This window comes from Gallinula chloropus (assembly GCF_964237585.1).
Source record: "Gallinula chloropus genome assembly, chromosome: 1".
Lineage (NCBI taxonomy): Eukaryota > Metazoa > Chordata > Aves > Gruiformes > Rallidae > Gallinula > Gallinula chloropus.
In genome coordinates, this window is record NC_140085.1 from 192,622,499 (window position 1) to 192,640,490 (window position 17,992).

The following is a 17,992-nucleotide window of genomic DNA, read 5'->3' on the forward strand; positions in this document are numbered from 1 at the left end:
TGCCAGTTTAAAGATAGATGGGAGCCATACAATTTAAATCACCTTACAACACACACCCTGCTGTATGCCCTGACCGTTTATAACATGGCACTCCTAAATGCTCACAGGTTTCTAATGGGTGATTAAATAGTCAGCCTAGCTTTTACTTTTTTCTGATGGCACTCAAAGAAATGATCAAAATGGATTTCAGATCAAATTTTCACTTCAAGTTTTCTTTTTTGGCAGCTCAAGATGACTAAGAGTGATTTGCAGAAGAGGCCAGGTGAATTGTTTCTTGGTCATTCAGTCCCAGGGACAGAATTTGCCAAGTCTGTTCTTATTACAAGCCACACTTACTTTTTTTTTTGGTACATTTCCCAGTTCTGTTGTTAAAATTAGAGGACATGATTAGCTACCATCTGAGCTGCGTGAGCAAATGAGAAGGAAAGCTTTTAATTCTCCTATTACAGTATTCACAGACTGGCCAGCTGCACTATATTGCTCCTGCCTATTTAAGCTTAGTTAGAGTGCTGTGCTTGTGCATAAAAGACCTGCCTGTTAAATATTTTCACACCAGCTGTTCCCAAAAGGTGACTAAATATTTCCTTTCATCTTTAATCTCTTCCACAGTTTGTATGAACAGCTTAGCTGCTCCTTATCCTTTCCTAGAAGCGCATTGTGTTTTACTTCAGCTTGCCATGCAGCTCTCAAAGCTGCCTGCAGTTCCTTGAAGGAAGGGGATCTTCTGAGCCAATCTGGTCCCCAAATACAGAATCATAGAATATATTAGGTTGGAAGGGACCTTTAGAGGCCATCTAGTCCAATCACCCTGCAGTAAACAGGAACATCTTTGCTAGATTAGGTAGCTCAGAGCCTCATCAAGCCCAACCTTGAATGTCTTCAGGGATGGGACCTCCACTACCTCTCTGGGCAACCTGTGCCAGGGATCCACCACCCTCATAGTTAAGAACTTTTTCTTACTATCCAACCTAAATCTCCCCTTTTCTAGTTTAAAATCATGACCCCTCATCCTATCACTCCATGCCCTTGGGAACAGTTCTTCCCCAGCTTTCCTATAGTCACCTTTCAGGCACTGGAAGTCTGCTATAAGGTCCTCCCTGAGCCTTCTCTTCTTCAGGTTGAACAAACCCAACTCTCTCAGCTTGTCTTCATAAAAGAGTTGATAGGTTTTGTGGCTCCAACAGGTCCACGTCCTTCTTGTGTTAAGGGCTCCAAAGCTGGACACAGTATTCCTGGTGAAGTCTCCCCAGAGCAGAATAGAGGGGAAGAATCCCCTCTCTCGATCTGCTGGCCATGCTTCTTTTGATGCAGCCCAGAAGCATTCTGGGCTGCAGATCAACATTGGTGGCTCATGTCAAGAGGCTTATTGTCCTCAAAAAGTAAATCAGCCTATGCACCTCTTTTGGAAATACCTGGACTTTGAGTAACACCACATATTTCACTCCCAGACACTTGTATTTACCAGAAGGTACTCATGGAGGTTAATTGATTCATGGATGGAGGGTTTTATCTAGGGAATCAGGTACATTTCTGTTCCACCATCTGGGATTTCCCCATGTTGCTGCCTAGGGATTGGTGTCTTCCACTGCCTGGATTTCACCTTACTGTGTGTCACACTCTTACCTGAAGAAGTCAACTGGGCCTAGTGGCCCTGTATGGTTCAAGAAGGAAAGGTAGCTCCAGAGGAAGATGCACCTGAAACCTCTTTCACAGAGAACTTGTAGAGCATACTGGTCTCAAGACACTGTTGAGTTTTGGATTGTTCACCCAAGGGCCTCAGGTGTATCATAAACATTGTCCTCAGAAAAGGAAGATGCCAATCCTGGTTCATTTTTGTGCAAATTATCAAAAAGAAATGACCTGCCTTCAGTTTCAGGTCCTGCTCTATTCCACCACTGCTCACCCCATTGGGATCCTGCCCATGAGGCCAGCCTCAGCTGCCTGCTGGCTAGTTTTCCGACAAATAGCTTTTTTTTTTCTAAGTATCATCTCATGACTAGGGGAAGATACTTCCCTCTGGTCAGTAAAGGCTGCTCAGAATTCCCCAAGGCTCTCTTAAAATTCCCAATCCAATTCAAACCTACGTTAAATCTTGACAGTGGCCACTGATGTGCCTTAACTTCTTATGAAATCCATGTTGTACCTTTTTTTCTTCCTACACCAGCATGTGTCTGTCTCTTGTGGTTAACTCAATGCTTAAGAATCTCAGCTATCTGAGGCCAAGATTAGCCTTTGTGTTCTCCTTTTGCACTGTGCCAGGTGTAATGAGGTCACAGTCCATTAACAGAGCTTCAGAAGTAAGAATACTAAAGCAATTACTCATACAAATAAAAACCTTGTACCTGATTCTTTTATTTTCATTTTTGCATATCCTGCTAAAAAATGACCCAAATCTGTCCCCTTAAGAATAAAAAGTCTGCTATGTTCCCTTTGATATTTCAGAAGAAAAGTGGGAAAAGAAACCTATCAAACACAAGCCACCAGTGCAATACTTTGTTCCTGGCCCCTTTTAATTGGTATAGCAGACACAGTAGCTTCCAACACATGAAGTGGCATAATCAAGAATTTCATATTATTTTCACATTACATTAAAGAATTGGGTTGGGAAAGGGATAATGATGTCAATTTGTGCTTCATTTACGGCAAATCCATTTTTACATGTTTACTGCTATCCCCCCCAAATCCTAAAATTGGCCTGACAACAGTTTAAAGCTTTCCAGCTTAGAGAAGAGCAATGCAGATGAAAATTTTTCTTTAGCATTCATGTGATGCACAATCAGAGATTTAGCTGCTTCTGACCTGCCTGCTAAATCCTTTAATAAATATGGATTTAGTGCTAAAATATAAGATCAGGTGAAATTGCTCAGAGCTTCCTGGAAACTGGGGCAGTTCCACTGACCTTCAACATATTAATAGAAAATTTAATAATTAAAAATCTGTCTTAACTAGGATTTTCCCATTTCAAGTTGGCTCATCTGAGGCAGTTTCCAGCCTCAGACAGACTTTTCCAGAAATGTAGCACAGGAGAGAGGCGCTGCATAGAGCTAAAAGGCTGAGCTTGGTGAGGAGCTAAACCTTGTTTTCACAATCTGCATTTGCTGTAGGAGGCAAGTTATGGGGACTATCTGGGAAAAGCATCTACTGTAACGATATGAATGGAAAAAGCAGAAGGTTCGTGATGGGCATGATTTAGATAGCTGCAAAGTGCTAAATGCATTCTTCATAATGAAACTTGTTTTGCAGTGTTATAAAACTCATTTACGTGACTTGGTAACTCTGTAGTGACACATGAACTCCTCTGCTGGAACTCAAGAAGACAAAAAGCTCATCACTAGCTTTTAAACCCATCCTTTTTTTAACAAATGCTATAAGGAAAGGTTCAAAAGCTGAAAGGAGAGGTCTGAATTTTTGGTCCTTACCAGAAACAAGTCTGCAGCATGTATGAATCACAGAATCAGAGGATGGTCTGAGTTCCAAAGGACCTTGAAAGATCATCTAGTCAAAACCCTGACAGAGCAGGGCTTCACCACATCAAATAGGTCACAAAAGAACATGTCCTGGTGGGTTTTGAATGTCTCCAGGGGAGGAAACTCCACAACCTCTCTGGGCAGCCTGTCCCATGGCTCTGCCACCCTCACAGTGACAAAGTTTTTCCTTATGTTCCCATGGAACAGCCTGTGCTTCAGCTTGCCCCCATTGCCCTTTGTCCTATCACTGAACATCACTGTGAAGACCCTGACTTCATCCTCCTGACACTCACCCTTTACATATTTATAGACATCGATAACATGACCCCTCAGTGTCCTCCAGGCTAAAGAGGCCCAGCTCCCTCAGCCTCTCCTCATAAGGAAGATGTTCCATTCCTTTATCATCTCAGTGGCCCTGCGCTGGACTCTTTCAAGTAGTTCCCTATCCTTCTTGAAGTGAAGAGCCCAGAAGTGGACACAATATTCCAGATGAAGTCTCACCAGGGCAAAGTAGAAGGGGAGGAGAACCTCCCTTGACCTACTAATCACATGAAATCCTCTGAAAACCATCCTGTTTCACTGGTGCCTGGGGAACAGGTGTACGACTTTTGTCAGCGTCACTAATTGAAGGTCATGTGTTTCTTCCTTCAGAGATCGTGTCCTAAAAGCAAGGTCTGCATAATTTAATGCCTTTGTACAAATAACCTGTTTACCTATTTGTAAAACATACATCGATTAGGTAAATATTACTAATGTAGAAATAATTGTTTATATCAGTAAATATAAAGCCTATTTGCTTTTATGAGTAATTAATAATAATTACTCATAGTAATTAAACTCCTGATACTGAGATGACTGTCCACCCCACTCAAGGACCTGTGCATTCTGCACAGCTCAGTAAACTGAATATATCTGGAAGGTAACAGTTATTTCTTTTCTCTCCACAGATGAGGAAATCAAGTTTAAAGGATGCTCTCCAGAGACTGAAAATTAATCTATGCTATCCCTCACCAGGAAGAGAATGCTGGCCTTCAGTGATGGTTTTGAAATGTGAATCAGGACACCTGAGTTTTCACCTACTGAACTGGAATCCCTGAGGGGCATTGTGGAGGGCTTGCACTAGGGAATACATATCCTCTGGTATAGCATGACCCAAACCTGGACTCCCAAGTTGGTCTAAATCCTGATTCTTCCTGGGATTTGCAGGAGGACCAAATACAGGTCTCCAGTACATGTTTAGGAGGGACAACTCTGCACTTGCAGAGTTACATACAAGACTGGGTGTACACAAAGGAGGTATAAAATGTGTGCATGACAGAAAAGGAGAGAGTTTTAGAGCAGTTAGCTGGCTTAGCTGTCTATCTCTAGGAGAAGGGTTGGTGGAAATCCCTACTAAAAGAAAACATCCATTTCTGGCCCTCAGCTAGATACAAAAGATTAAGACCACTTCAGCTCTTTACCCCCATTTTCCTCCAGATGTTTGGTTCTTTGCTTGCATAAGCAGCTTTGTATCTAACTGAAAGACTTCCGCAAATCCTCATCTAGGTCTCATCTCTCTCTGGAGACTCAAATCAGGAATCTAGGCAGCGTTGAGACGCCTGACATGGAGATGAAGAGTCCACAGAGTACCTGCTCATCTGGGGCTGAGCAGATCCAAGAGATCTGTCCCATAGCTGCTCTAGGAACCCACCTTCCATCTCAAAAATAAGTAATAAATGAGTTTGGTATAGTAATATACTTAACAGATGTATGTCTGTCCTCTAAGACTGAGTGTCTTACTCTGTAACTGCACAGCACCTAGCACAATGGGACTCTTGGGAGATCTTGCCAGAAGTAGTAACAGTAAGAACAGGAGCAGTCATTAACAGTCCACATACTAAGGGATTGCAGCTCATACCCAGTCTGAGGAGCTGCACAATGTACAGTGGTACAGTTGGGATGTCTGTTAAAAAAAACCCACCTTGCTTCTAAGTTTCATTTCAGCTTGTTTCATATTTGCATGAAGGTTTTCCAGTTCCTGTCTGAACAGGTAGAACTCTGTGAGATGAAATTCCATTAAATTGGTCCTCTGCCTTTTATCAGCCTCTAGTTCCTACAATATTTATACCCCATTTTCATCCTTGCCTTAAATGCTAGGGTCTGACCATCACATTGTGTCTGAAGCATCTCCTCTATAGCTGTGATTTACTTTCCAACTCGTGTCAATCTTCCCTTTATTTATTATTCTGAACTTTATTTTAAACTGTCTCTTGCTGTTGAATAGCAGGGCATGAAATGCCAGGTATTGATGGACTTCAGTCTTGGAACTGAGATTTGTTGAGTAAAAAATAAATACCCCAAAGTGCAGGATTATTTTTTTTCTCTTTGATGTTTAATTGGATCTCAACCATTTCCGCGATGCGAGTTCAAGCTTCCCAGAGAAGAAGCAATTCCTAATGTATTAAAGGAAGTTCCTAACAAGGATTCTTCTCTGGGCTAATTTTAATTTCCTCTCTGTGTCCATAAGGAGGAGATAATTTGACAGGAGAAAAGCCTTTTGCTCATGCTTGCAGTCATTAAAAAGAACTTATTTCTTTTCCAATTCTGTAGCTTGGTTTTCTTTACAATAAATTTAACACAGCATTTGCAAATGTGTGTGCTGAAGTAATCACGAGCTAGATTTGCTTGGGACTCCCTTATTCAGAGCTCAGCACTACTCTACAGACAGTCCTGACGTGGTTTCCTTTTTCTTCAGACAACATTTCACCCAGGAACGTAGAAATTTTATTGCTATTAATCTATTTCAAAAGGATATTCAGAACACGTATGAATTGTGCTGAGCTGACATACCCAGAAGTTAGATGCCTGTCACTCCACGGAAATGGGATGCAGGAGCAGCTGCTCCGAAAGTTTTGTGTCTGCTGTGCTGTCCATATGTGTCAGCGCTAGTCTGGAAGGATCACCCTTATGGAAAAGAAGCAAAGCTCTGTCCAAAACCCTTTCAGACTTTCATCTGTCAAGGTCATTAGATAGGTGCCCATTAGTGCAAATTGTGAAGATGGCTTTTAGAGTCTGAATACCTTGCAGCTTGAAGGAAGCAGAGAAGTTGTGCTAAGTCCAGTGGTTCCACTCTGGACAGCTTATTAAGTCACAGATTTCTGGCCTTCAGTAGACACTGATCCACTATATGACAATCATTGGTCTTATGTTATTTTCATTTGTTAATTTTTACTGTAATTCTGGTTTACTGACTCACAGATTGTTTTCCCTATCATTTAATGTCAACCATTCTAAACTCAAACATGATTTGCTGAATCTGAAAGCTTCCTATAAACCTTTGCAGAAACTCTGATCATGATGAGCTATGATCATGATGACCCTGATTGGGTTGGAGTCGTGTAAGCTATCCACCCACAGTAGCATGGAACTGACTGAATGCAAACAGAGAAGCCATGACACAGAAGCTACAGCCATCCTTACCGAGCTGAGCGAGGTATGAGAGGACAGTCTTGAACCAACCTCATCAAGGTAGATCTGAGGCAGAACCTGACTATACACAAGTACCCACCCTGCTGACATTCCAGTGCTATTCTGGTTCAAAAAGGGGATAATCATAAGCAGAAGTCTAGACTCACAAAATCAAGAGGATGTTTACAGAGGCTTCAGTGAGTTGCTTAGAAAATGATTGGTCAAACTTATCAATCATCATCTATCAGTTCAAAAGCTGCACAACTGTCATAGAGCAATTCTTAGCCCACACAAATATACGCTGATTCCAAATGTTTTACGAGCATGACCTATTCCATGCAGTGACTATAACATTTCAGATTCTCAGCTGGTTTGATCAACTGGCTTTATCTTGAAAAGAACTTGAGGAACTGGCTCACATCACTCTTGCAGATCAGTAGTTCCATCCTCAGTGATAGCTGGATTACACTGACTGTGGGAAATAAGTGACTTAATAATGTTTAAAACAGCAGCAACTTCATAACAGATATGCTATTGTAGAGAAGGGGCTAAATTATGGTCCACCCCCATGTTGGTATGATCTTAAGTTCAGAAACTGTAAGGACTCTAAGACTCCTCCATTCAAAAGTAAAGTCAGAGAATAAGCCAAAATTTGGTCATCTGAGATGCATAACATTTCAGTGATACCAGCAAACATGATAATTATTTCACCAGCCCCAAAACACATTATTTTAATGGCAGCCTGTTTTAACCACAGAATTTAACAGCTTGTTGTGGTGCTGTGAAACATCAATACTTCAAATTAGCCAACTTAACATACACCCCACAGAGTCCGGTACATCACTGCTGCTTTCCATCAGGAAAGGCCACAACACAAAGCGTAATTGATCCAAGCATAAAGAACTTTTGCACTCATGGTGTGACTGCTGAGGTCACACTTGGAGATAGGAAGGAATGCTGAACTGAAATTGGCATGCTGGGAATTAGCCCAAGTTGTTGTAGAAAACAAAAAGGGAATGGAAAAGTCTACTCACTGCCCTTTGAGGGGGTCTGTAAATGTGCAGTGATGCTGGTACAGCTGATATGAAAGAAAGAAGCTTTACTCATCGCAGTATGCCCAAGGTCAGTGAAGACCAGTGATTGCTTGTTGCACCACTGGACAGATGCTATTCTCAGCCTGAGACATGACCTAATCAGACCAAACGTTTTGTGATCTAATGGTCAGAGCCAGACTGATGATATCATCATTTCCACTGGTTTTGGCCGAGTTTGAAATGACTGCTGGAACGCAAGTTTTCAGTTCCTTCAGTCTCTGTCTTGGTCATTGTATCTGGCCAAGTCTACATGGATTGCTGCAAACAGAGGGGTGACTGAAAGTAAGATCAGCTAAAAGTAAGATCCTAAACACACCCTGAAGCTGACAGTTCAGTGGATCCTTGGTTGGCCAGGGAAATGTGCTCAGACCATTTCTCAACTATCAGGTACTAGGTAGGAATCCATATTTGAAATGTAAGTTGTATCTGCCATCTCATTGGAGTTTTCTCCCTCCCTTTAGCATGTCCTTTCCAGTTACAAGCTGGAGGAAGATCATTCCAAGTGGCATTTGGTTATACAGCTATGCTGGATAATGTTTTCTTAAGTCATTAAAATCTAAAATAAAAGGATGTTTATCAGTTTCAGGTGTTGTATCACAAGGTTCAGTTCTCTTGTCCTTCCCCATATGTTTTAATGCTAAGAAAAGTATAGATCAGTTATTTCTTGGGCATTAAAGGAGGCTCTAGTCTGTAGTGAGGTACAAGCTTGTATCAGGTTGAATTGATGGGCAGGGGCCAATGGGATGAAGTTCAACATGGTGAAGTATCAGATCCTGCACTTTGGTCGTAACAACCCCAGGCAATGCTACAGGCTTGGGGCAGGGTGGCTGTAAAGCTGCACAGAGGAAAAGGATCTGGGGGCGTTTGCTGACACTTGCCGGAACATGAGCCAGCAGTGTGCCTGGGTGGTCAAGAAATCAATGGCATCCTGGCTTGTATCAGGAATAGTGTAGCCAACAGGACCAGGGAGGTGATTATCCCCCTGCACTCAGATCTGGTGGGGTCACACCTTGAGTACTGTGTCAGTTTGGGGCCCTTCACTACAAGAAAGACATTGAGGTGCTGGAGCATCTCCAGAGAAGGGTGACAAAGCTGATGAAGGGTCTGGAACACCAGACTTATGAGGGGCAGCTGAGGGAACAGGGATTTTTCTCTGTCTGGTGAAAAAGAGGCTTAGGGGAGACCTCATTGCTGTCTACAACTACCTGAAAGACAGTTGTGGTGAGCTGGGGGTCAGCCTCTTCTCACAGGTAAGTAGCGCCAGGACAAGAGGGAATGGCTGCAAGTTGTGCCAGGGGAGGTTCAGGTTAGAAATGAGGAGAAATTTCTTCTCAGAAAGAGCATTTGGGCATTGGAACGGGGTGCCCAGGGAGGTGGTGGAGTCACCGTCCCTCACGGTGTTTAAGGAAAGGTTGGATCAAGTACTTAGGGACATGGTTTAGTAAGTAATGTAGGTGGTAAGGGGGATGGTTAGACTAGATGATCTTAGGAGGTCTTTTCCAACCTTAATGATTCTAAGATTCTATGAAACAGCTGATGTAACACCTTTTACAGAGACATTTTTACCCCTTAATGAAGAAAATGATGGTTTATGGAGGAACGTTTTCCAAGGATGGCTTTTTCTCTTGGTGGCCTTGGGCGTGGCATGAATTTAACATGATATTTTGTTTCATAATGTTGACACCAATAAGCCCAAGGAAATAGACTTTTGTGAACCCCAGTGATGTTAGACCAATGGGATATGATGTTGCCTGGTAAGATCTATGAGAACTGTGTTTCTGTGTGTCTGTCTGCATGTATATGTGAGCACAGTAGTCTCCTACACAATTACTAATGAAAAAAACACATTGAAAGGTAAAGGTGCATTTTGTTTAGCTTTCCCTGTAAAAGTTCATGTCCTTATCTTATTGGTATACAGAATTGACCCACACTCCCACAAAGTGAACAGCAGCTTTTCCATTGATGTCAAATGCACAGTCCAATCATTTATATTACTCCCCTGGAATCAGAGACTACACACACCATGTTAATTTTATTTTAAATCCAGTTTCTCAGCCTACCAAAAGCAGTAAAGCCACAAAGGACTGTTACATAACTGGTGGGTAAATACCTGGTCTTCTGCTAGCCCTATGGATACCCAAGATATTTACCCATGGTGCTTGGAGGCCAGGTTTATCAAGCCATATCTAAAAGTGTTGTGATCACTATATGGCAGTCTGAAGCCCCTTTTGAGGTTTTATTTTAGCCAATCACACAAGCTAAGAGGGCGTTTCCTATTTTTTTCTGCTAAACACCACAGTTCTGTAACTACCTCTCTCCTGAGGAATCTGCAATCATGACGCCGGCTGAAACTTCTACAGTTATTTGGCAGAACTGAGGATCTCTCACAAGCTGAAACTCAGACTGCTCTAAAGTAACATGAAGTCCCCAAATAAGAAGGCAGCTGAATCAGTGAAGAATCAGTTAAGGTCTCTTTCAAGGATTTCCACTTAACTAAAATCTGAACAGACTTCTGCAGAGTTTTATCTTCTCTACGACAACTACCCACTAAATTGGTGAAGTCACGGGAAGTTTAAAGGCAGGAGGGGATGGCAAGGAACTGAGCATGAATTCAAACCTTTTTTTCCCCCTGCCTTGTCCACTAAAGTTACTTCTAACATTTCTAGTCAGAGTAAGTGTGGCCAGGATGAGTGCTGCAGTGCTGGAAATCCTGACTAGATGGATGATCTGAAAACTGTTCTTATCCTAAATGACAGGTTGTCTGTGCTTTAGAATGATGCCTGGTTGACATGAAGGGCATGAAACCTCTGTCCTCAACTTGGGCATCCCTTTGGATGGGCCCAGCCAGTTCATTCTCTTCTTTGAGATGGATGCTTGTAGTATCTGTATTGACCTGGTAGTTGGGATATTCTCCCAAGAAGTGACAGCACGTCCAATGCTTTCTTAGACTGATAACACACCTGCTGCATGTCACAGAAGAAATTTAGGAACTTAAGGTAGCTTTTCAATAGACTACTCTAGGCAGACAGTGGGATGTCTCAGAAGTTGAGAAGAGGTTGTCCCCAACACTGTAGTACAGATAGATAATCTGCATTTGTTTAGGGTAGATCATAAATGTCTAAATATCTTTGTGATCATAGGCCTTAGTAACAAAGTTTGGCAACAGGTTGCTGGGAAGCAGCATTTCCTCTCTGCTGCAGAGGGGGATCAGGGCAGACATAAAGTCAAATGACCTATCCCCAGAAAAATGTTAGCAGCAGAAGTGGTGAGAGAAGGTGTAAGACCAAACTACTAAATTTCGTAAGATGTAGTCATGTAAGCTCAGCCTCCATCTCTGGACAGACATGCTCTCTCAGCCTTTTCAAAATGTGAAGAAAAATATCAAAGTTTCTAACTTCTTTGCTGAGTCACAGCTTCCAGTTCCCAGATCTTACCATTAAATGTACAGCCCAAGATTTAATATCTCCACTGCCAATTTAGGGCCACCATATAAAAATTACTATTCCTATTACTGCTCCTCTCCATTGTTCTTTTAAAGGTCTGAAGTATTGCACTGGATGTCAATCATGCATAAAGTGTGTCATTATGAATGAATGATTGAGAAAGGGTCCTTATCTGTATGCAGGTCAATGTACAACTACTGTCAACTGCCTAGAAAAAAGTCAGTGCACATTACACAGAGAACATAATTGCTATTTCTGCTTGGTATAATCTACTTGCTGATGGTTCTAGTGAATATCATGCATGTTGAGATGTCAACTATCAAGCAGAGAACAATGTGAAAATCACCGATTTAAATCTGTGGAGAGGGAAGGACACCACCAGGTAATTTCAGGAGAACATCTGAAGGGCAGCACCAAAGAATTCCAGTACTGCAGGCAGTCAGCTTCACTGGGGAAATACCAGACACAACTGAAATACCTCTATGCAAGCATACGTAGCATGGAGAATATAGAAGAGGAGTTGGAGATGGGTGCATGCCTGCATGGCTGTGATCTTATTAGCATCTTGGAGATGTGCTGCGATGGCTCCTCTGACTGGACTGTTGGAATGGAAGGATACAGGCCTTCTATAAGGAAGTGATTGGTGACAGCCAACATGGCTTCCCAAAGGGCAAATTATACCTGAGAAATGTGGCAGCCTTCTACAATAGGGTTATGGTGTTGGTGGATGAGGGAAGAGTGACTGCTGAAGTCATTGTTGAAGAGTGACACTATTCTGCATGTCATCCTTGACATGGATTTGGGATGGACCACTTGGTCGATAAGGAATTGGTTGGATGGCTGTATTCAACAAATTCCTGTCAATGGCTCAGTGTCCAAGTGGAGGCCAGTGTTCCTCAGGGGTCAGTGCAGTTTAACATCTTTATCATAAACATAGACCATGGGATTGAGTGCACTCAGCAACTTTGCAGACACCACCAAGCTCTGTTGTGCAGTTGACACACTGGAGGGGAGGGATGCCACCCAGAGGGACCTGGACAGGCTGGAGAGGTGGGACTGTGTGAACCACATAAAATCCAAGACCAGCTACAAAGCCCTGCACATGGATTGGGACAATCCCAAGCAAAAACTACAGGCTGGGCAAAGAATGGATTGAGAGCAACCCTGAGGATCAGAAGTTCAATATGAGTTGGCAATATGTGCTTGCAGCCCAGAAAGTCAACCATGTCCTGGGCTGCATCAAAAAGAAGGTGACCAGCAGGTTGAGGGAGAGGATTCTGTCCCTCTGTTCTGGTGAGAATCCCCTGCAGTGCTGTGTCCCATTCTGGGGCCTGCAACGTAAGAAGGACATGGAGCTGTTTGGGTGAATCCAGAGGACGCCATGGAGATACTTAAACGGCCATGGAGACAGTCTGAAGAGTTCGGCTTGTTCAGCCTGGAGAAGAGAAGGCTCCAGGGAGACCTCAGAGCCCCTTCCAGTCCCTGAAGGGGCTCCAGAAAAGCTGGAGAGAGACAGGTTAAAAGGGCTGGGAGGGACGGGTCAAGGGGGAATGAGTTTTAACTGAAGGAGGGGAGATATAAGTTAGATATGAGGAAGAAATTCTGCCCTGTGAGGGTGGTGAGGCCCTGGCACAAGGTGCCCAGAGAAGCTGGGGCTGCCCCTGGATACCTAGCTGGGTTCGAGGCCAGGTTGTATGGGGCTTTGGGCACCCTGGGCTGGTGGGGGGTGTCCCTGACCATGGCAGTGGATGGGAACTAGATGGGCTTTGAGGTCCCTTCCAACCCAGACCGGTCTGTGATTCTATGAATTTAATTCTTTTAAGAATGACTTTGGAACCAAATACAATGCTGTTTTGATGGGGCTGAGATTGGTACCGATGATGTGTGAGATCCCTCTAGTTAATATTGAATTCCTCAGTGTAAACAATATGACTCACCTATTCATTTCACTGCACTCAGCAAATATGTCTTATGGTACGTGTTGTGCTGCCTCTTGATTATACAGAAGTACTTGGTCCAGTTTAAATAGGTTAGGAGTGAGACTGCATCACATACTAAGTTCTATTTTATGTTGCAGCACAGGCCTTTGCCTTCTTCCTGCTATAGTCTGACAATAAGAGGTTAAGAGAGCTGCCCTTTAATGGCTTCATTAGCTGCCATGCTTGGAGAATGAAGTCCTTTGCTAGAGCTCATTAAGAGGTGAAGGGAGATCACATGCCAAAAGCCTGGGATACAGAGGATCTGAGTTGGCAGGCCCTGGAGAAAAGGGGTTAGGGTGAGTTGTTCCTTAATTGTCTCCCTTGTACTAAGCATTACCTCGGACTTTTTGGCTGAACTATGTTATAAAGAACCTTTTTGTATTTGATTTTGTAACAGTACTAAGATACAAAAGTGAAAGGATTTAATTCACCCATGGAGAAATCCAAAAGCCCCTTTTGCTGCTCAGAACAGGTTATCTCTGGACTTACCTCTGCACCTTTCTCTAAAAGACTTTTTTTTGTAGTTGGGATTCAACCAAAGAAAGAAGTGCATACTGAAGGAAAGGGGTTCCTAAGAAACTTTCCCTGGCATGAAAGGGTAAAGCATGTTGAAGAAGAGTGAAAAAGCTGAGGTAGCATGGCAGCAGCCATATCTGAAGATATCACAGAATTGCAGGGATTGGAAGGGACCTCAAGAGATCGAGTCCAACCCCGCTACCAAAGCAGGTTCCCTATGTCAGGTTGCAAAGGTAAACACAGCCCTAACTGCTTTGCTAAGCTGAGCTTGATACATGCAAGTACTTAATTCTTTCACTTAAAAATTCTTTTGCTCTTTTTGGTCCTATTTCATAGAACAATAAAAATCTGGCCCTTTTAGCCCCTTCTATAGAACTTCCACCCCACTGGGTCGGGAACTTGTTGTTACATGTATTAACTTGCTTGCTCGCTCAATTTTAATCATGCAAGAAGAGTACCACACATCCCATGAGTAAATCTGTCTTTCAAATCAAGTCATCAACTCAGTGGAAAGGTCCAGGTTAGACATGGAAGTTTACAAATCACCTTAGCTGTGATTTTAGCTGTGAGGCACAATAACCTGAATGTTACAAGCAGCTTGGTGAGGAAAAAGGCCTTGGAATGATGCTCAGGTTTGTCTCAAATAACCTCATACTGCCAAAGAAAGTTTGCCCTAGATGGATTTATAAAAGCAGTACAAGGAAAGCTTATAAATCATCTGAACACGACCCTGCAGGTTAACAAAGGGAAAGTGGATACTATTTGTGTGCAGAAATGAACTTTTTTCCAAATCCACCCCTGCAATCCCCAAACCTCCATATAAACTCAGAATAATGACTCAGTTGTGAACTATGCTACAAAATCACTAGAAATACCCTCCTACTTTTCCCCTTTTCTTATAAATGAACTAACACAGTATGAAATTGAAGATGTTAATGTGGGGAGAGGAAAAGCCTGACATCAGATTTATTCTCCTATCAGTGCAGGATAGCTTCCCTCCTTGTATCTGCAAAAGTCAAGGTAGTTTTAGTCCCACTCAAGTATGCCTCCCTGTCTGCTTATTCTTCAGCCCAGTCAATTTTACTTTATGACAAGCTTCCTAACATCTAACCTAAATGAGGACTGTCGAGAAGGTTTTTATGTTCCTTGTACCAGTTTATTCAGCTTGCCCAATCTTTGGAAGTTGCTCTCTTAGAATATTTGCATGCAGTTAACCTGATTTTCATTACACGTGGTAGTAATTCCTCAGTGAAAATGTCATTTATATATTTTTTTTGCTATATCCACTCCCCTAATAGTGGGGTTTTTTTGTTGCTTTGCTGAAAATTCATTTCATTTCATTGCCTGCACTATGCTGCCCTGATTTTTTGGACTAGTTCCACCCCAGATGTGCAAGGTAAAGACGCTGTTATTGTGGTGGTCTTGCTTGTGAGCACAATATAGAGCATAAAAGACAAAAGACTAATGCTCTATAGTTTCTGACTTTTGAACATACTACATTTCTCTGGGCGGCACATAAAAGCTAACTGCATTTGAAAAAAAAAAAAGAAAAAGCTCCTGTGTAGTTTTTCTTTACCCTTCATTGCAGAGTCCTGATGCAGATTTTGAGCAAGGTACCCATTCAGCTGAGGAAAGAAGGAAGGTCACAGCCCCAGACCCTTACTCAAAACTGCCCATAAAAATTGTCTTCTCAACAGATGCTTGTACCATTAAACACTCCTACTCAGTGAACTTATTTTTCACATGATAGAGGACAGCTCTTACAGCCTTTTAATATGAATCTCATGTGACACTCGTCCTCCTTTAGCTGAGCTGAGAAAAGCACAGCCTTTAAATTCAGAATGGAAATGAGACATGAAGGATTGCCACCTCTTCCTTCTTGTTTACAGCCGCCTAAAGAATATTTAGTCATCTCCTAAAAATCAAACCAGACCCTTTGGTGGCTATTGGGATCCATCAAGAGCTAACACCAGAACAAGCAGTTATACGTAGACCATCGGTTACATTCATAGCAATATAATGCATGATCGCCAGCCTAGGTGGCTTTAATGGGGTTATTTATTATTTTACGTTCAGCAATGGAAGGAGCATTATTTATGTAGTTGAGCTATGGCATTTCTGCTTACAGTCATGCCTTACTGGAACACACTCGTACCACTCTTTTCTTGCAGATCTTAGCCTGAATATTTCACAAAGTTTAAAGAAAATAACAAACAGTGAGTCACTGTTGACATTACCGATTGAGCAGTCATGTCCAGTCCAGTTGGGATCGCAGCTGCAGAGGCCGGTATCTGGGAGAAAGGTCCCATGACCAGAGCATTGGTCCAGGCAAGTAGCTCTTGGAGTCTCACAGTTTGTTCCTCCCCAGCCAACTGAACAGTGACATTCTCCTCGCACACACACGCCTCGTCCCGAGCAGGTAGGGTCCATGCAGTCCACTACACGTGAGATTGAATAGGAAGCAGATAGGGAAAACAAATGGGATTACCAGAAAAAACAAAAAAAGCTATCAGGTTGCCATCTACATAAACTTATTTATATGGTATCTCAAGGCTTCAACCAGAAAGCAAAGCCCCACCATACACAAAACACGTTTCATGCAAGAAGATAGTGTCCCAAAAAGGCAGGGACTCATGAAACAAATGAAAAACAGAGAGAAGAGTAATTATTAATTACATCCTTTTGTCCAGGCCTACACTGATCTTTCTAGTAAGAACAGGCTAATATCAATTAAGAAAAGAATAAAAATAATATTCTCTTGCATACATATTGTGCCTCCATTTACAAGAATAGCCTAAATTACTGTTACTAATGAACTCAAAGCTGAGCTCTAGTTTTCTGAGAGAGAAGTTTACACAGAGACTCAGCAGAAGTTGATGTTCCTTATTCAGCAAAACAACATGCTTAAATTGAGGAATGTGCTGAAATCTGTACGGGTTTCACAGATACTTACATAAATTTCACATATCCTGGACTGTTTTCCTTAGTAAGGTTTAAACCCAAATCATATATTTTTGGATATCCGTGCTTTGCTTTTGATCAGCTCATGCTTTTTTTTAGATTTTTTTAAGATCAATTTTTTTTTGTCCCACTCAAAGAGGCATTTTCTCAACAAGATTGAAGACCAGTTAGGCGCAGAGTACAGTGATGCGTACCAAAAGACCGTATGTAGTGCTGCCTGATTCCTGAGTTATGTGTTTTGTAGGCAACTGTCAGCTCCTCTGCCCACGGGGGAATTTCACTGAGCAATCAAAAAAAATGTGAAACGCACCAGACACCCTCTCAAAAAAGGACTGGAGGAGTTGATCATCTATTTATATATAAAAGCACATAGGACAGCCTAGAGAAATTCTTCCCATCTCTTGAAACGGTGTGTGGCAGTGCCCTGGGGATGGGTGACAAGTGTCAGTCTGGCGAAGCAGTGAGAGGAACGCTGTCCAGCTCCTGGCTCGAATACAGGAGAGCAGAGCACAGCCACTGGACACACACACAGCAGGTTTGTGCTTCATTTCTTTCCACCCCTCCTGTAAAAGCTAATAAGAATCCCAATGACCTGTTTAAGATCCAGAAACCTTAAAAGGAAACACAACAGCTGCTCTGATAATTCCCTGGATTCTTAAAACCTTCTCAGTCTGACAAGTAATGGCTCAGCAATTATTATCCCAAGGCATGTGAGAGCATTTTCTGTTTTGTTTGATTCCCGGAGCCCTGCTCATAGCTGGAACAATCCTCGAAAATTGTGAGAGGCTGGAAAGGATGAGTCTATAAATCTCCTTCACTGTTAGCGAGCTGGGAGCTAGGGTGCCAATTTTAGCATGAGACCCTTGGAGCCCTGGCCCTGTTCTTTCTCAGCAGTAATAAGTACGAAAAGGACTAAGAAACGGACTAGCCGCCCCGTAAGTTCTCAGCAGATGGTTCGAACATAGAGAACAAAGATCACAGGCTAACTGACAAGAGGCTACCTCCAGGCAATTAATCATCCCCTCTGAAGGTCAATTGGGAAAAAGGTGAGTTTTACAGGGGGCTCCATCAGAGGAGGCAGACAA

The 17,992-nt window shown here is 42.5% G+C and overlaps 1 protein-coding gene across 3 annotated transcripts in view; it reads right to left on the reverse strand.

Moving 5' to 3' along the window:
• Positions 1-17,992, reverse strand: part of TENM4 (teneurin transmembrane protein 4) — a gene marked incomplete at its 3' end in the record, with an annotated part of 366,880 nt that overhangs the window by 134,620 nt on the left and 214,268 nt on the right. For all 3 annotated transcript variants that reach the window (XM_084264045.1, XM_084264044.1, XM_084264043.1), the window contains one exon: positions 16,184-16,384. In XM_084264045.1, the coding sequence (XP_084120171.1) occupies positions 16,184-16,384 (201 nt within the window). The remainder of the gene's footprint in view (positions 1-16,183; positions 16,385-17,992) is intronic.